General features: G+C 52.6%; 1 protein-coding gene and 1 long non-coding RNA gene across 5 annotated transcripts in view; one reads left to right on the top strand and one right to left on the bottom strand.

Annotated features, from left to right (window-relative positions):
* Sbno2 (strawberry notch homolog 2) overlaps nucleotides 1-19,097 on the bottom strand; it is a 71,965-nt gene that overhangs the window by 12,356 nt on the left and 40,512 nt on the right. For 3 of the 4 annotated variants that reach the window (XM_048341798.1, XM_048341799.1, XM_048341797.1), the window contains 9 exons: nucleotides 7,480-7,641; nucleotides 4,535-4,618; nucleotides 4,213-4,312; nucleotides 3,849-4,003; nucleotides 3,621-3,754; nucleotides 3,452-3,542; nucleotides 3,205-3,348; nucleotides 339-456; nucleotides 7-112 (listed from right to left, as the gene is read on the bottom strand). In XM_048341798.1, the coding sequence (XP_048197755.1) occupies nucleotides 7-112; nucleotides 339-456; nucleotides 3,205-3,348; nucleotides 3,452-3,542; nucleotides 3,621-3,754; nucleotides 3,849-4,003; nucleotides 4,213-4,312; nucleotides 4,535-4,618; nucleotides 7,480-7,641 (1,094 nt within the window). Of the gene's footprint in view, nucleotides 1-6; nucleotides 113-338; nucleotides 457-3,204; nucleotides 3,349-3,451; nucleotides 3,543-3,620; nucleotides 3,755-3,848; nucleotides 4,004-4,212; nucleotides 4,313-4,534; nucleotides 4,619-7,479; nucleotides 7,642-12,540; nucleotides 13,303-19,097 lie in introns of those variants that run through there. The other variant, XM_048341800.1, reaches the window with a different exon arrangement.
* On the top strand, nucleotides 5,455-17,103 carry LOC125348521. The gene is made up of 3 exons (XR_007210384.1): nucleotides 5,455-5,496; nucleotides 14,491-14,503; nucleotides 16,859-17,103. It is a non-coding gene; the product is annotated as an uncharacterized LOC125348521 (long non-coding RNA).

The raw sequence follows: 19,097 nt of genomic DNA, 5'->3' as shown, positions 1-19,097 counted from the left end.
GCTTACCTCTTCTCAATGGCATGCAGGAACTCCTCGAAGGTGCGGAAGGGTGTGCCCTCACCCCAGATGCCCAGGCGGCTCATATAGATCATGTTCCGTGGCTCAGAGGCACCTAGTGGTGAGTGTGAGAAGCTGCTGTCAATCTAGCCCAGCCAGGTGGAGGGAGCTTTGAGGCTAGGTGGGATGCTGTTTTGCCCCCAGACATTGAGAAGTAGGGTGCTGATTCATGGGTTTTACATGTCTTTCAGGATGTCCCTACTCCCAGATCAAGGCAGACCACCCATAACTGATGGTCCACACATGGTCCGGTGAGTCCACCCTACCCATGCTATCCCCACCTGTGGCGCTGGCGTAGACCACCCTGGCCAGGGGCAGCTTGTTCTGCAGGTCCAGGACAGCCTTGCCCATCTTGGTAGAGCTGGCATTCTTGGCTTTGTGGCACTCGTCAAACACGATCTGGGTTAAGTGTGGGTTAAGGAATATTCTAGAAGGATGGTGGGCAATCTGAGTCCAATGTCCTAGAGTATTTGGAATTCCCCAAGTCATGCCCAGGGATGCCTGTCAACCGTGGAAGGGACACCTCACCTAGTGGCATGAGGCCCACACCATAACTGCTTTGTGTCATGTAATGCATCCAGTGTTTAGGATGGTGGCACTGTGGCCAGGAGGCTTAGGGGTTAGTGGGATTGCTTAGGATCTGTGGAGGCCCAGGGTTCTATCCCCAGCCCTACAGAAACTCAAAAACTAGGGCTGGGGGGCTGGGGATATGGCCTAGTGGCAAGAGAGCTTGCCTCGTATACATGAGGCCCTGGGTTCGATTCCCCAGCACCACATATACAGAAAACGGCCAGAAGTGGCACTGTGGCTCAAGTGGCAGAGTGCTAGCCTTGAGCAAAAAGGAAACCAGGGACAGTGCTCAGGCCCTGAGTCCAAGGCCGAGGACTGGCCAAAAAAAAAAAAAAAACTAGGGCTGGGGATATAGCCTAGTGGCAAGAGTGCCTGCCTCGGATACACGAGGCCCTAGGTTTGATTCCCCAGCACCACATATACAGAAAACGGCCAGAAGCGGCGCTGTGGCTCAAGTGGCAGAGTGCTAGCCTTGAGCGGGAAGAAGCCAGGGACAGTGCTCAGGCCCGGAGTCCAAGGCCCAGGACTGGCCAAAAAAAAAAAAAAAAAAAAAAACTAGGGCTGGGAATATGGCCTAGTGGCAAGAGTGCTTGCCTCCTACACATGAAGCTCTCAGTTCGATTCCCCAGCGCCACATATATGGAAAACGGCCAGAAGGAGCGCTGTGGCTCAGGTGGCAGAGTGATAGCCTTGAGCGGGAAGAAGCCAGGGATGGTGCTCAGGCCCTGAGACCAAGGCCCAGGACTGGCCAAAAAAAAAAAGAAACTCAAAAACGAAAGAACCCATTAATGTAGACACACATACTAAGAAGCATAAAGCAGGGGGATTCTGGCTATGAGCAGGCTGTGCCCATCTCAACAGTCTTGCAAGGTGAAATCACCAGGGAGGTAGAAAATGGATGCTCAGAGCTGGGGGTAGTAGTGCAGCATACACTTGTAATCCCAGCACTCAGGAAGCTGAGGCACGAGGACTGTGAGTTTGAGGCCAGCCTAGTATACAGAGTAAGACCCTGCCTTGGAGGGAAAAATAATATTATTAAAGAAAAAAACTGAAGACATTCTTTTTTTCTTTTCTTTTTTGGTTCCAGTCAGGGGGCTTGAACTCAGGGCTTATGTCCCTGAACTCCTTTTGATCAAAGCTAGCACTCTACCACTCAAACCAGAGCTACACTCTGGCTTTTTTGGGTATGTTTTTGGAAATAAGAGTCTCACAGACTTTCCTGCCTGGTTTCAAATTGTAATCCTCATATCTCAGCCTCCTGAGTAGTTACAGATAGGATTACAGGGCAGAGCTACCAGTTTCAAAGATATTCTTAATATTTTAAAAAGAAAACAGTTACAGACACACACACACACACACACACACACACACACACACACACACACACACACACACACAGAGCTAGTCAAGGAGAAGTGGGAAAACAGATTGAAAATCTGAATGCATTTCTTGCCAAGGATGTCACTCGATGTTACTGCTACATTGCCTGGCCGGATCTCTCCTGCAGGTAAGAAGGGCAAGTAGGGACAGAGATTTCCAAGCCCTTGTGTAACCTGCTCTTTTTTTGGCCAGTTCTAGGCCGTGAACTCAGGGCCTGAGCACTGTCCCTGCCACAGCGCCACTTCTGGCCATTTTCTGTATATGTGGTGCTGAGGAATTGAACCCAGGGCCTCATGTATACAAGGCAAGCACTCTTGCCACTAGGCCATATTCCCAGCCCATGTAACCTTCATCTGCCACAGACACCAAACCTCGGGTCAGCAGGGGAAGAAGGTAAAGAAGACAACAGGGTCCTACTACTGCCTGTGAGACCAGTCTTCGGTCACCTGGATAATAAGATGTGATAAGAGTTGGCCTGGAAGCTGGGCGCCGGTGGCTCATGCCTATACTCCTAGCTACTCAGGAGGCTGAGATCTGAGGATCATGGTTCAAAGCCAGACTGGGAAGGAAGTCTATGAGACTTTTATCTCCAATTAACCACCAGAAAATGGGAAGTGGTGCTGTGACTCGAAGTGGTAGAGCACTAGCCTTGAGCTAAAGAGCTCAGGAACAGTGCCCAGGCCCAAAGTTCAGCCCCAGGATGGAGAGAAAAAGAAAAAGAAAAAAAGAGTATGCCTGAAGTCTAGTGGTCTTAAGTAGCCTGGTCACCAGGAAGGAAATGAGCCATTTAATTTTTCTCATTGTGTAGAGAAGACAAAGCTTATTCATAAAGTTGCAAAAAAGAATATGGAAGGATTGGTGGCCAAGCACTGTGGCCCAGCTTCTGGTCACAGTGGTGACCTGTGGGCCCTTGTTCCTAACAGCCTCCATGGGCACAGACTGCATGCTACATATCCAGGATGGGCAGCAGCCTGCCACTAGAGCCAGAGGAATGAGGGAACTCTGTCCACACTGGCACCTTCCTGCCTTCAGGGGTCCACAGTGGTCACCACCTCCCAGGCATGATCCCAAACTGCCACCATGTCTGTGGTCACCATGGAGCCTGCTAGAATAGCACAGAAGGAGTGTCTCCAGAGGAGTCGACTCTGCCCCTCTGTGCTATGCTCTCTCCACCTCTACCCTGCCCATGTAGGATACAACGCCATCGAAGGCCTCCCCGCACCACTGGAGGATCTGCCGCAAGCGGGTGCGGTGCTGCCCACCTGCCTGGCTCTCCCCGATCAGGGCAGAGTAGGTAGCGAAGAGGACGCCCTCTGAGGTAGTGTTGTCACCGTACTTGATCTGTGGACAGGAAAAGGTGTGGGGACATATTTGGGGCTCCTAGGTTTGGACAGAACCCAGACACCCATGCCCCCCCCTTCCAGCCTGGCTTGGCCCTACCTACCTTGTTCAGTGCATGCACAGCGATGCCTGGGGCCTCTATGTCTCGTAGGTCGCGCTCTGCATCGTACTTGAGGTCATTTGAGACACTGAACCTGGGAAGGGGTGTGGCTTGGTCAGGAGCGGCCTGCATGCCCCTGCGCCTGTCCCCAGGACATACTACAGACACTCACCACAAGGCCTTCTTCCTGCCACACAGGTAGTTCTCCATGATGATGCCAGCCACCGTGCGGCCCTTGCCCACACCAGCTCCGTCCCCGATGAGGAAGCCAGCGCGCTGCCCATTAGGCAGCACGACCTCATGTTGCTATGGAAGAAGGGGATGGTCAGAGGTTGGGGTGCCCTGTGAAAACCCTTCCTCAGGGGTCTTATGGGATGGGATGTGGGAAAGGGCAAGTCACCTGGCATGCATAGGTTATGGCCTCCAGCTGCAGGGCAGACAGGGCCCCACTGTCAGGGGTGGGCAGTGCCAAGGTGTAGGTGATGTCGGGTGGTGGGACGCTGGACAGCGTGCTGGTCTCCACTACACGGTCTGGGTGCTGCTTACCGATCTTGGCTGAAGGGGCATAGAGTGAGATCAGGCATCATGAAGCTGGGGTTGCCTTCCCTGTCTCTATCTGCAGAGGTTAGCTTTGTGGACAGGAAAAACAGATCTCAAGGGACTTGGAGAACGGTGCTGAGATCTGACAGGAAGGAGGCACCTGTGGGGGGGAAGGTGTCCTCTATGGGGGGATCTGAGCTCCTTTTGCATGCCTGAGCACTTACATTTGGATGGCACATAGTCAGCGTAGGTCTCTGCATGGCCCAGCTCCTCAGTCTCCTCCTCCTCCTCGGCCTCTTCCTCCTCCTCTGGTGGGTTCCCTGACTACATGTATAGGTGAAAGTTCAGGGGTCAGTCCTGCCCTGACAGGGACAGAGGCAGCTCTACCATTACCCCCAGGTGATACTTCCCTGGGGCCTGAGTTTCCTTATCTGCAAAATGGGGTGATCCCCGCGTGTAGGCCACACAGGACCTGAGAAACTAAAAGGTCCTGAGCTCTGAAGACCCCTCCCTGAGCCTACAGGGCTTAGGGCTGGCCAGGCTCACCTGATAGCTGACAAGAAGCGGAGTGCTGGGGAGGGAGGTCACGGGTTCCTTGAGGCTTGGAAATGGCACACTGGGCAGGAACAGCTGGAGGGGAGAACAGTAGTTGGTACCCCCCTACATTGGCCTTGGCCAGCTCCCTGAGGGCAGGGCTCACTAGCTCTGATGGACTGTAGCCTGGCTGGGGCTGGCAGGTCATTCTGAGAATGTGCTATGCAGGGGGCCACAGAAGCATTGGGGACATGGTCATGTGGGTTTCCGGTCTAAGGGGAGGACAAGAGAGAAGCCAGCTAGACTGTGTTGGTGACAGCAGGCTACTCTCACCTGTGGCCTCAGCCTGGTAGCAGCCTCCACCTCTCCCCTGGCAGCCCCAGCACTGATGGAGACAAGTGGCAAAGGGGCTTCCTGCTGCCCCTGTGTTCTCCCTAGGGCAGTGGTGGGTCCACTGTGGGGGACCCGTCAGAAGCTCAGCAAACCAGCAACCCAGTGAGGAAACAGGCTGCTGGCTGGAAAGGTATAGAGGCTAGGCATGCTGGGTGACCAGGTGGGGCCTGACCTCTGGCATCCAATCTGTGCCACTAGGGGGGACATGGCCCACCACAGGATCTGAGCCCTGGCGGGTGTCCAGAGTAAGCAGGACTGGGAAGGGACTTTCCTTGCCTGCCCCCAGGGAGCTCGTGGCTGCCATTGTCTGAATCACAACACTTAAACAAGGCAGACCTAGGACACAGCTGCAAAACAGTGGGGTCCAGGCCAGGGTCTATATGATTTTTTTTTTTGTCAGTTCTGGTGCTTGAACTCAGCCTGGGCACTGTCCCTGAGCTTCTTTTTGCTCAAGGCCAGCACTCTACCAATTAAGCCACAGTGCCACTTCTGGCTTTTCTGAGTATGTGGTACTGAGGAATCGAACCCAGGACTTCACACATGCTAGACGAGTACTCTGCCACTAAGCCACATTCCCAGCCGTGTGTGTGTGTGTGTGTGTGTGTGTGTGTGTGTGTGTGTGCGCGCTAGTTACTGGGGCTTGAACTTGGGCCTGGTCACTGTTCCTTAGCTTTTTGCTCTACTTTAATGCTCTATCACTTGAGCCACAGTGCCACTTCTGGATTTTTTGGTGGTTAATTGGAGATAAGAGTCTTAGATACTTTTCCTGCCTGGGCTGGCTTCAAACCTTGATCCTCAGATTTCACCATCCTGAGAAGCTAGAATTATTGGCATGAGCCACTGGTGCGTGGCTTGTGTGATTCTTAAAAAATTCTCAACAGCACTAGTTTATCCTTAAAAAAAAAAGTGTCTAAAGGGGAGAGTGACTTCCAATCCTAGTTCCACTAGGACCCAATGGCCCAAGACCAGGTGTGGTTTTAGGTGGGGTCTGTTGGAGCCTACGTGCTACGCAGAGGTTAGGACCAGCAAGCAGCATGGGGTTATATCAAGGTATAGTTAACACTCCCATCTCAGGTTAGAAACATGGCCAGCTATGTTTAGAAAGACCAGAGTGAGATTACAAGTCCAAGCTCAGCCTTCCTGCTCTTTTTTTTTTTTTTTTTTAGTTAGTAAAAATCCAAACAGAAGGAGTGAGGGTTCCTGGAAGATTGAGTCACATTCCCAGCCAGGCTGGGGCAGCGCCAGGGCATTGGGTTACAGAGGCCTATACATGATCTCCTGCAGGCCAACTGGGCCCCTGGTAGGGGTGGACATTGCCTTTGTTTGGGACCCCAGTCCCAAGATGGAGAACAGACCTGAGCCACCCCATAAAGTTGGGGAGACAGGGTCCATGTCAGTGCTCTGGGGTCTGCTGACAACCACTGGTGACAGAGCAATCCCAGCCCAGAAGCAACCCCCCCACTTCCAGTCCTGGGGCTTGAACTCAGAGCTTGAGCACTGTCCCTGGCTTCTTTTTGCTCAAGGCTAGCACTCTACCACTTGAGCCACAGCGCCACTTCCGGCTTTTTCTGTTTATGTGGTGCTGAGGAATTGAACCCAGGGCTTCATGCATGCTAGGCAAGCACCCTACCAGTAAGCCACATTCCTAGCCCCCAGCAGTCCTTCTGACTGTGGGCAATGGGGCAGAGCTGCCCTGAGCATGTGCCCTTCTGTATCCACAGGGGAGGTGCCCTTCTGTATCCACAGGGGGAGAAGGGCTACCCACAGAGTGCACTGACTTACACTTCCAAAGTCTAGAAAGTTCTCTTGCAGAAGTCCCAGGAAAGGCCCGGGTGTCTGGGAATTCCCCTTGGCATTGCTAAAATTAGGAGCTAGGTTGCTTTTTTGTGAGGGGGATTCTGGACACTGAAGAGTGCTGAGTAGTGCCCCTGGCCTCCACTCACTCTCTGCCAAGAGCATCCTACTCATGATGAACGCAAATGTCCCCAAATGGGCTAGGAATATGGCCTAGTAGTAAAGTGCTTGCCTCATATACATGAAACCCTGAGTTTGATTCCTCAGTACCACATAAACAGAAAAAGCTGGAAGTGGTGCCGTGGCTCAAATGGTAGAGTACTAGCCTTGAGCAAAAAGAAGTCAAGGACAGTGCTCAGGCCCTGAGTTCAAGCCCTGGGACTGGCAACCCCCCCCCCAAAAAAAAAACCAAATGTCCCCAAACATGCCAGTGTCTGCCCTAGGGTCTCCTGTGGGCAGGGCAGTCTAGGGGGAGGATGAGCATCTAAAAATACTTTTTGCTTCTCCTGGGTGAATCTGCTTCCCCAGCAGGTTGTGGCCTCTGAGACCCTGCAGAACAGAGTAAGGAGAAAGTGCCACCGGATATGGTCAGGGGCCACTGAAGGGGGTGTGCTATGTATGGCCTGGCCTCGGAGCTGTAAAGGACCCAAGAGGACACTGTGCCCACAGCCTCATCCATGTCTGTGAAGGGCCTGAGAAAAACCATCACCCTCGCTCCCTCAGCACCTCTCACAGAAGCAGCTGCAGTGGGATGTGTGGGGCACACTGACCTTCTCATTGGTGGCTGGGGCAGTGCTGACATCCCAGATGGTGGGCACTTGGCTGAGGCTGTCTGCTGGCAGGAAGTCGGGTGTGTCCACGATATCAGACAGGGAGTCCACGGATGAGGAGAAGATGGAGGCATTGGAGAGGTCCTCGAGGTATGAGGAGTCCTGCAAGACAGGCCTAGGTGAGGATGTACAACGCCAGAGCTGCTTGAGCCTAGGTTCAAGCTGGGCTCAGAGCTAGCGCAAGGCTGACTAGAACAAAGACAGAAGCATTAGGCAGGTACTGGTGGCTCACACCTGTAATCGTAGCTACTCAGGAGGCTGAGATGTGAGTAGCCCATACTGAAGCCAACTCAAGCACATAATCCAATATTTACTTCCAAATAACCACGAAAAAGCCAGAAGTGGAAGTGCAGCTCAATGGTAGAACACCAGCCCTGAGTGAAAAAGCTAAAGGGCAGCTCTCAGGCACTGAATGCAAGCCCCACTACTGAAACAACAACAACAAATGTGGTCCCATCCACACTGGAACATCACACAGCCATGAACAGGATGAAGCTCTGACCCTTGCTATACTGTGCTTAGTGAGAGAAGCCCCATAGTATGTGACTTCATTGACAAGAAAAAGCCAGAACAGGTGAATCCAGAGATAGGTAGTGGACTCATGGTGGATGGAGAAGGGAAAGGGGGTCACTGCTTATGGGGATGAGTTTCCTTTTGAGGTGACAGAATGTCCTAAAGATGATGGTTGTATAAAAAGCCATCACAACGTACACTTTAAATTGTTCTGCAACCTAGCATTGTCAGGTAGGTGTGTGTGTGTGTGTGTGTGTGTGTGTGTGTGTGTTTTGGTTGTGTGTGTGTGTGTGTGTGTGTGTGTGTTTTGGTCCTGGGGCTTGAACTCAAGATCTAGGCACTGTCCTTGAACTCTTTTGCCCAAGGCTGGTGCTCTACCACTTGATTCACAGCTCCATTTCTGGCTTTTTGGTGGTTAATTGGAGATAAGTCTCATAAACTTTCCTGCCTGGGCTGGCTTAAAATCTTAATCCTCAGATCTCAGCCTTCTGAGTAGCTAGGATTATAGATGTGAGCCTCTAGCACTCAGTATATGTATCATTTATAAACCTAAGGTTTGCGACTATTTTTCCTGGGTACAGGAGTTTGCACTCAGGGCCTTGAACTTGCTCAGCTTGCTTGCTCAGCTGGTGCTCTACCACTTGAGGCACATTTCTAGTCCTACTTTTGCTTGGTTATTTTGGAGAAGTAGTGTTAGGACCTTTTCTGCCTAGGCTGGATTTGAACTATAATCCACTGGATCTCAGCCTCTTGAGTAGCTAGGATTACAGGCTACCAGTATGGTGTGCTCTCTAAACCTATTTTAGAGCACCAATGGTGGGCGGAGGGGTCACTGCAGTCTCTCATGTAGGCCTGACCACAATTGGTACTCCCATAAATCCTTCCTCCAGCCAGCCCAACATGCTGTCTTGTGCAGGCATCCAGCATCTGTGTGACACATGGGGAGTGTACCCCAACCCAGGCTTGCCAGGGCCCTGTAGGTGAGGGGTACCCATGCTGCTCGGCATCCCCGCCCCCCCTTTTTTTTTCCAAAAAGGAACCTGAGTCCAGGGCAGTGTCCCTGAGGACCAGGATGTGGGCCCAGTGCCATCTCCAACATCTGTGCACAACTCAGCCAAGGATGGGGAGCATCCCTAGCCAGGTACCCCCAGCCCAGCATTGCTCTCCCTGTGGCCAGAGGGCCCAGTCATACTGACTTTTGCTTCTGGTGCCCCGGAAGTGTTTCCTTGGGAGCACCTGGCCCAGATGAATTAGCCAAAGCCACACCCAGGAGGGAGGGCAAGCTGCTGTTGGAAGTATCAGACCCCCATGTGCCACTTACAGACCTTAGTGAAGTGTCTGGCTTTGTCAGTGGGCAGGAGAGAGCTTCAGAGTGCACTGGAGGTGACTATGAGCAGACTGCCTGACCCCTTGCAGGCACCCTGTCACCTGGGAAAACTGGCTCTGTGCCCTGGGGACCAAACACTCCTAGTTGTCCTGGCTTAAGCTATCCTTCTTTCCTCCTGGGGGAAAGAGAGGACAGAGTGACCGGGGCACACAGACTCTGGAGGCTCAGATTGCCAACAGGTTCTAGGCCATAGAACACAGCTGGGCCAGCTCCTCCAGGGAGGGCAGTGTCCCTCCCTCACCCTGTGCTCCCGCCCCCTCCCTCCAGGCTGAGGCCGAGTTTTTGGGACTTGGCTCTCCTGGGATTTCTATTCCTGAGAGAGAGTGGGGGTCTCAAGTGATTATCTTCCCCAAGGCTCTGTGCTGCTCTGGAGGTCAATCCCAGCATCAGCCCCCTCCTCCAGAGATGCAGGTTAGGCCTCCCTAGTCTCACTGAGGGGTGGAAGAGGGATCAAGCCAGGGCCCAGCCTGCATCCTCCTGAGGACTACTTACAGCTGGTGCAGCTCCAAGTCCTGTCAGAAATCATCAAGTACAGGGTGACCCAGCTGCCAGCACTGTACACTCTGAGGGGCAAGGTTAGCTGGCACAAGGCTCAGAGCTTGATTAGTCTCTCACATTGAAGGGCCCACAGTTGCTCACAGCAGAGGTGCTGCCAGTGCTCAAGTAGCCCCAGGAGAAAGTGCTTTATTCCTGGGGTGAAGCACAAACCATTTCACATACAAGGGGCCGGATCTGATAGCGACACCCAACAGAGGAGGTAGGCTCTCCTCACCCTGTCGTCCTCAGCCTTGTCTGGGATGGACCCTCCCAGGTCTGAGACCCTTACCTCAGCTCTGGAGAAGGGTCTGGGGAGAAAGTGAGCAGGCAGGTGCTTGTGAACAGAACACTGGCCCCTTCCCACTCTTAGAGGTGTGGGCTGGGGCTAGAAGGTAAAGAAAAGCCCAGGAGCCTCAGGGCAAAAGGGAGGAGAAAGAAGGGGCAGGGTGTCCAGTACCTACTGACTCAACCCAGCAACTCAGCAACCGTGAGTTTGTTTGGGAGAAACTGAGGTTCTACTGCCCAAGCCTTTTTTTTGAGCCAAGCCCATCCCTAGGAAACTGGAGTGTGGCTAGGGTACGTGGCAGACTGTGTCCCCCAACTCCCAATCACACAGTAGCCCCAGCCCAAGCAAGGGCATAGTACCAGGGTGGTCCCCGATTCAAGGACAATGTGACAAGGTAACACAGATAAAGATCCTTTCTCAAGCTGGAAGCTGGTGGCCCACGCCTGCAATCCTATCCTAGCTACTTAGGAGGCTGAAATCTGAGGATTTCCATTCAAAGCCAGCCCAGCCAGGCAGTCAAGTCCATGAAACTCTTATCTCCAATTAGCCGCCAGAAAAGTGGAGGTGGAACTGTGGCTCAAAGTGACAGAGCACTAGCCTTGAGCAGAAAAGCTCAGGGACAGCACCCAGGCCTGAGTTCAAGTCCCATGACTGACAAAAAACAAACAAACAAACAAAAAACAACTCCCTTCTTAACATGCCCTAATCATATACTAAGCAGGATTTGGGGTAGGGGGGTATTGGCCAAACAGGAAGCATTATCCTCCTAGGCTCTGGCGTGGAGGGGTCCCCACACCAGAGACCAAGGCCAAAGCACTGGGTTTTAGTGATAGGACATAGGATAGGGGCCTTATCTGAGGTTGCCCCTAACCCACATCCCATCTGACCACAAGGAAAACTCTGTAGGCCCAGCTAAGGGGTACCCTGAAGACCCCCTGACTTATTCTCTTGTCACTGCCTAGGGAGAAAGCAAGAATGTCTGGGAATTGGCTCGAGCTGGGGAGTCCGAGTAGGTGTGGTGAAGGGGGTGGTTAGGGTAGAAGGGGTGCGGGGCAGGCAAAGGACATAACTGAAAAAGTTGGGTAGGCTATCAATGCAGACCAAAAAGGCACTGGGCAAGCTGTAAATGAGGGGCGGCTGGGGTGGGTACAAGAACTCTGCACCCTCCCAACCACTTTTCTAGAGTCTGAAACTTGTACACATTCAGTTGTATGAAGGACTTCATTGAAGTCTCTAAGTTGTCCCCTGTAGCCCCCATCCCTTATCATCCTGTCTCAAACCAGAGCAGGACACCCTGCCAGGTCCTGGAGGGAGGGGGCTCTCAGGGATCTACCAGGCCCCACCCCATGCTTGGCCTCACTTCCAGGTGAATGCCTGAAATGGGGACAAAAGCAGACCCTCAACCCCCACCCAGATTAGACTCCAGGCAGCCATTAGCTGACCTCCACAGGGACCCACACCAGCCACTTCCCATCCTCCTAATCCTCAGCCACCAGCCCTTGGCCAGATGCTGGAGAGAGCTGGACTCTGCCCAGCCCACCTCACATCGGGAGCCTGGAGCACTTCCCTGGGACTCTGGGCCTCCACTAACACCGCTTTCAAACGGGGCACAGAGGCTCCTCCCCACAGCTCTCCAGAAAGGAGGGATCTGGGGTGAGGAGTCCTGGTGGGGGTGGGGCAGGATCTAGCTCTGAGTCTCCTAAGTCACCCCCACCAGAGACCTCAGCCTAGAAATGACACCCCCTCCCCAGGTATAGACCCCATCTATGCCAAATTCAGGGCACCTTAGGAAGGACTGGGATTCAGCTCTGCCTGTCCAACCAGTGCTAACCTTAAGCCATGTCCAATCTAGTCTGCAAACAGGTTCTGATAAAAAATCCCATGAGTGGCTTGGAGAGGGGGGTCACCAGGTGCCTGGCAGGGGCCGAGGGTCAAGGCAGAGCCTGGGCTGGCCCCTGTACTCAGGACCCGTCCTGGTGGTGACTGGGAAGGCCCCTTCCACACTTGGCTCTGTTTTCCCCACTGTTTCCCAGACCCAGGAACTTTATACCAAATTGCTGGCTCAGAAAATTCTGGCAAGATTCACTGTCACTTCCAAAAAAGGAGAGAGCCCGGCTGGGGGCCTGTGGGAGCCTACAGGGTTAAGCTTCTCACTCCCACAGGTGGCCTGCCCTGTTGGGTCCCATCCTACAACTCTGGTGGGGGTGGGGGTGGGGGTCTCCTGCCTCCAAATTGCTGTCTGGCTCCCACCTCACTCCCCTAGGGGCCAGAGCCTTACCTTATTGAGAGCAGCAAACTGCAGCCAGAATCGCAGCTGGGACATGGCTGGGGTGTGAGGGGGCTGTGCCGGCCACCGCACGGGTCCCCCTGGAAGAGCCGCCCAGGAGCGCCTCCCTCATGACCACAGCTACAGCAGCCCCAGTAGCCCCAGCATTGGGTAGGTGGGGATGGGACGGGACAGGACAGAGGCAGCACAGCTCAGACCAGCTGCATTTGCATGTTGGGTTAGTCACCGGCCTGGCCTCGCTGCGCCTACTTCCTCTAAGGCGGGCTGACTTTCAGGAAATGATGCCTGCCTGGTAAGTCAGGGCAATTACTGGCAGAGCCGAGGAGAATTACTGTATGGGGCGTAATCTAGCCACAGATGGCTGTCAACAATGCAGCCCGGCCCGGGCGCACCCTGCCGGCCCCACTGGCCCAGCTCAGCTTTTCTGGGGCATTCAAGGGCAGAAGCCACAGTGGGCACAGCCTCGGTTTCTCTGGAGTGCTGAGACACTAGGCTCTGTTCCATCAGGCATGGCAGGAATAAGTGGCCCTGGGTCCCTCACACCAGTTGACTAGGAAAGGCTTGGCCCTGAGGAACTGAGGCCCAGGCTACACCTCTACACACCCAGCTCCTCCACCCTTCAACAAAAGTCCCACCCAGGTCAGGATTTAACACCTGTAATCTTAGCTACCCAGGAGACTGAGATATGAGGATTTCGGTTTGAAGTTAGGCTGGACAAAAAAAGTCCAAGACTATTATTTCCAATTAATTACCAGAAAAGGCAGAAGTGGAGCTGTGGCTCAAGTGGTAGAACACTAGCCTTGAGAAAAGCTCAGGGACAGTGCTCAAGCCATGAGTTCAAGCCCCAGGACTGGCACACACACACACACACAAAAGAGAGTCCCACCCACCTGGGAGGGCCTCTCCACTCCTGCCCAGTCCATCCTACCCCAAGCCCTTTCCTGGGAACACTCTTGAGTGGTGGTCAGGACACAGGACAGGAATCCTAGGGCCATTGTGAGGCCTGGTCATTGCTGCTCCCAGACTGAGCTTGGAGAGGGCAGGGCAAAGTCTGTAGCCTCCTTCAAACCACAGCTCCTGCCCCTCAGGAGCCAGGGCCCCATGGGAAAGGGCTTCTGCCTTGGTAGAATGTGAAAGGAGACAGCATGGCTTCTGTCACTGAGCCAAGAACTGGCACCAGGAAAACGCCTCTGCCCAGTCAACAGGGACTTTGGCCCACAGTCCACAGGCACCCAAGGGTTCTGTGTCCTCCTGACTCCTTACCTTGAGGCCACTGGTGCCTCCAAGGAGCTAGGGTGTCTGGAAGACCCCAGAGCCACTAGGGATGGAGGATGAGAGAGCACTCCTACCTGTGGGTCATTAATGATGCAGCACAGAGGTGGGGTTCCCATATGATTACAGTCTTGAGGGCACCTGGAAACCACAGCCCCATCTCTGTAAGATGGCAAAGAGTAAGCTGGGCATGTGGTGGTCACACTTATAATCTCAGCACTTAAGATGTTGAGGCAGGAGAATTTCCAGTTCCAGGCCAGCCTGGGCTACACAATGAGACTGATTAAAAAATGGGGGGAATAGAGGGAAAAGGGACCTGGATACCAGCAGTAGCTCATGCCTGTAATCCTAATCCTAATTATTCAGGAGGCTGAGATCTGAAGATCCCAGTTTGAAGTCAGCCTGGGCAGACAAATCTGAGAGACTCTTACCTCCAATTAGTAAAAAAGCCAGAAGTGGAAGTGTGGTTCAAGTGGTGGAACACTAACCTTGTGCAGAAAAAGCTGATCAAGTCTGTGAGGCCCAGGTGGCTCGGGCCTGCAGTCCTAGCTACTCAGGAGGCTGAGATCTGATATCAGAGACTTACTTCTAATTAAACACCAAAAGTCTGGAAGTAGAGATGTGTCTCAAATGGTAGAGCACCAGCTTGAGTAGTAAAAGCTAAGGAAGCTGGGCACTGGAGGTTCACACCTGTAATCCTAGCTACTCAGGAGGCTGAAGATCAGGATTCAAAGCCAGCCTGGACAGTAAACTCCATGAGACTCTCCCCTCCAATAAACTACCAGAAAATCAGAAGTGAAGCTGTGGCTCAAAGTGGTCCAATGCTAGCCTTGAACAGAAAAGCTCAGGAACAGAGCCCAGGCTCTGAGTTCAAGCCCAAAGTCCAGGGGTTGGGGGGGGGGATATACCTATGATGCCTGGGTCAGCAGGATCTCTTCCAGGGAGGACTCAGGAATGGGACAGAGACCCTAGCCATCTTGTCAAGGCCACAGGGAAACCACCTGCACTCTGGGGCTCTTTTTTTTTGGTCAGTCATGGGGCTTGAACTCTGGGCCTGAGTCCTGTCCCTGAGCACTTCAGCTTAAGGCTAGCACTCTACCACTTGAAACACAGCACCAGTTCCAATGGTTAATTGGAGATAAGAGTCTCACAGACTTCCTGCTTGTGTTGGCTTTGAACCTCAATCCTCAGATCTCAGGCTCCTGAGTATTTAGGATTACAGATATGAGCCACTGGCACCCAGCCACATTGGGGCTCTTAGGTCTAGATTTGGACACTCCTTGCCACCACTGGGGCCCCCAGGATCAGTCCCCAGCACAAACAGCACAGTCTCATGTCCACCTGGCCAGAGGGAAACCCCAAGCATTGCAAGACAGGGAGTGTGACAAGCAAAAAAAGGGACCAAAATCAAAGCCATTACCAGGTGTCAGTGGCTCATACCTAGCTTCGTAGGAGGCTTGAACACAAAAGCTCAAGGACAATGCCCAGGCCTGAGTTCAAGCCCCAGCACCAAAAAAGAAAAAAAGAAAAGAAACAAAGAAAGAAGAAGAAATCAAAGCCATGGTGATCCCATCTTATACCCACTAGGAAAAATAGATGCAAAAGGTGGGCAGCAAATGCCCATCCAGGTGCTATGGAACACTATATATCCATGAACAGGAGCAGATTCTAACATACCATGTAGAGGACAACATGCTCAGCAAGAGAAATGAACACAAAGGCCACAGCATATGAAGTCCAGAACAGAAGAACTGAGAGACAAGAAGTGAATTTCTGGGAACCAGGGGATGGAGAGGAGACACAGTGACTATACATAGGGATGGGGATTCATTTTGAGTTTGGGGGCTGGAGAAATGCTAATCAAATGCTTTTGGTTACATATCCCTGTGAATATACTTTAAAAGGGTCAATTCTTGGTGTATAATTTTGTCTCCATCAAAAAAAAATCTATATGGGTTGGGAATATGGCCTAGTGATAGAGTGCTTACCTCGTATACTTGAAGCCCTGGGTTCAATTCCTTAGCACCACATATACAGAGTGAGCCGGAAGTGGCGCTGTGGCTCAAGTGGTAGAGTGCTAGCCTTGAGCAAAAAAGAAGCCAGGGACAGTACTCAGGTCCTGAGTTCAAGCCCCAGGACTGGCAAAAAAAAAAAATCAATCAATTAATTAATTAAATACAAATAAAAAAGAATTAGTAGGAAAGAAATGAAGTACAACGTACAAGAACAAGCCTTAAAATTAGATCAACCAGCATAAGATTGCTGAGGATTGCCAGTTATCCATCTGGGCTCTGATACTTTGGTCCCCCAATCCTTTCTTTAGATGATTCACAGGCTGGCAGAGTAAGGTGGGTCACAAGGACATGGGAACACTTGGTGTGGCTTAGGGTCTCTGACTAGGGGAGTTACCAAGAGGTGTTCCCGAGGACCATTCTCCCTTAGTCTACTTGACAACCCTCAGCACCCTGGCTGCCTTAGACCTCCTGCCTCTTCCTTAGATTTACCCTGGCACTGGCCCTAAGGACAGGGCTGCAGCTGGCTCCAGCCCACTGGTCCCTGATGTTGGGAATAGGGCCTGGCTATCAAGGAACAGAGACTCCAAGGACCAAGAGGACACAGGTTGGGTATATACACAATGATTGAAATGAGAACTAGACTGGGGATGGCAAGGTAGGAGCAGGGGGTCTGGATGTGGAGGAGGGGAATATGGTGAAAAAAGGCATAGGGTCTATGATTGGGCATGGGGCAGGGAGAAGGGGTCTGGGATGAGCTCGGAGGGGGGTATGGGTGTCTTCAGTGGGCATGAAGGGACACTGAGGATTCTTTTTTTTTTTTTTCTGCCAGTCCTAAGGCTTGAACTAAGGGCCTAGCACTGTCTTTGAGCTTCTTTTGCTCAAGGCTAGCACTCTACTACTGGAGCCACAGCACCACTTCCAGTCTTTTCTGTTTATGTGGTGCTGAGGAATTGAACCCAGGGCTTCATGCATGTAAGGCCAGCACTCTATAGCTAAGCCACATCCCAGACCTGGGCACTGAGGATACTGGAAGGAAGAGTCATATGTGGGGATAATGAGTATAAGGAGGAGCTGAGTTTGGATTTGGGCCCAGGCACATGGGGTTCTGTAACTGCAGGCCTAGAAAGGAGTGAGAGCAGGATGGGGTGGCCTGTGTAACTATCTAGATGAGGCTCTTCCATGTTGGGCCCTCACTGACTTCAAGGCTGATTTCCAGATCACAAGCATGAAGCTGAGTCCAAAGGAACAGCCTGGGCCGGGCCCCCTGTCCTGGGCTTCCTACTGCCTATCTCTTACCAACTGCCCCAGCCCCCCACCCCCACCCCCTGCCTTTCCTGATGCTTGATAGAGGGCTATGTGGGCCTGGCTAGGCCTCAGAAGAGGCTTGTTTCACAGCAGGTGGATGGCCCCTCCCAGGTGCATGTTCAGTACCAGCCAAGGGGCAGAGGCCGGCTTGAAACCAAAGGGCTTCCTGTAAGAGGAACTCCCCTCCCATCTCTCCCCGTCTGTCCAGTGCCAGTAACTGGGGGGGGCTGGGGAGCAGCAGGCAGACCTCTGATCCCACTGAAATGCATTTGTGGAGCAGTCGATGCGATGCTGGCCTGTGTGGGGAGCCAGGCAGTGTGCGCAGCACTTTCCTGAGCGTGAGCTCATCCCTGCTTCCCAGCAGCCCCTGGGCTACAGGCAGAGCCCACTTACCGGACAGATGTCTCCAACAGCCATGTAGCCTGGAGGCAAGCCTGTTTGTGGCCAGGAGAAAGGGGGTGGGGGGCAGCTGCCCTCACAGTGCAGGGATGAGGGGAGCAGCATGGAGGAAAGGGGAGATAGCAGCCCAGGAGGTGACTTCTGAGTGACTTTGGGAAGAGGGATCCAGGTGAGCTTCAGGAGTAATGGGCACTGAAGGAAGTGAGATCCATGCAGGCGGCATTGTCCTGGAGTCAGGACCATGAGGCTACCCTATGCAAGGGTATAGCTGAGGAGGGCCTGGCAAGAGGCAGAGGCTAAGGAGAACCAGGGGAAGTGCTGGCTCAGCCTTGGGGGGAGCTCATTCAACACACAGCAAAAAACAGGCTGAGTCTAGGCACTGGGGCCTGTAATCCTACATACTCAGGAGGCTGAGACTTGAGGATCAAGGTTCAAAGCCAGCGGGGGCAGGAAAACTCCAAGAGACTAATTTTCATTTAACCACAAAAAGCCAGAAGTAGAGCTGTGCCCCAAGTAGTAGAGCACCAGACTTGGACAGCACCCAGGCTCTGATCTCAAACCTCAGAACAGGAACACACACACACACCACAAAACAAACAAAAAAACAGACAGATCATGGGCCAGAGGGAGGCCCTGAGAGAGCTCAGGGCCTGTGAGCCACCAGCATGGACTCATAGCCCCTCCCCCAACTAGAGCCCACATGTCCTAAAGTATACCCCTGATCAGATGGACACAGGAAACCTGTCATGAAAGTACCACTGGCAAGTTCTTTGCAGTTCTCTGCCATCAGTTCTCTGCTTGGCTGTGTGCCTGAGAGACACAAGTACTGGCACATGGAAGGAAAGTTATTCCCAGAGACTCTCAGCAGCATGACTAAAACACACAATGATGCAGCCACAGAAGAGTAGACACACAGTGAGGTCCATTCATACTGGAGCATCACTCAGCCATGAACAGGATAAGGATACAACATGGAGGGACCTTGAGGGCACAACACTCAATGGGAAGCAGACACAAAAGGCCCCATAGTGTATGGCTTCATTGACAAGTAATATGCAGAACAAGAGAATACAGAGACAGGAAGTATGGCTCAAGTGTGAAGTGTCTTTCTCCCAAGCACAAAGCCCTGAATTCAAACCTCAGTATACCAGAGACAGGGAAGTAGACAGGAAGTGGTCTTGGGCTGGGGAGGACTAACGTACCTGCCCAAAAGCAATGAGTTTGGGGTATGATAATAATGTTGTAGGATTAGTGCAATGGTTGCACAGGTTTGTAACTTTATTTATTTATTCAAAAAAATTTTTTTGCCAGTCCTGGGGCTTGAACTCAGAGCCTGAGCACTGTCCCTGGCTTCTTTTTACTCAAGGTTAGCACTCTGACACTTGAGCCATAGTGCCACTTCTGGCCTTTTTTTTTTTTCTTTTTGCATATATGTGGTGCTGAGGAATCAAACCCCGGGCTTCATGTATCTGAGGCACGCACTCTTGCCACTAGGCCATATTCCCAGCCCCGGTTTGTGACTTTATTAAGACACAGAGTGGTATACTCTGAAATGGT

Source organism: Perognathus longimembris, chromosome 3 (genome assembly GCF_023159225.1).
Source record: "Perognathus longimembris pacificus isolate PPM17 chromosome 3, ASM2315922v1, whole genome shotgun sequence".
In the NCBI taxonomy this organism is placed as follows: Eukaryota; Metazoa; Chordata; class Mammalia; order Rodentia; family Heteromyidae; genus Perognathus; species Perognathus longimembris.
This window is presented reverse-complemented; position numbering and strand designations above follow the sequence as displayed.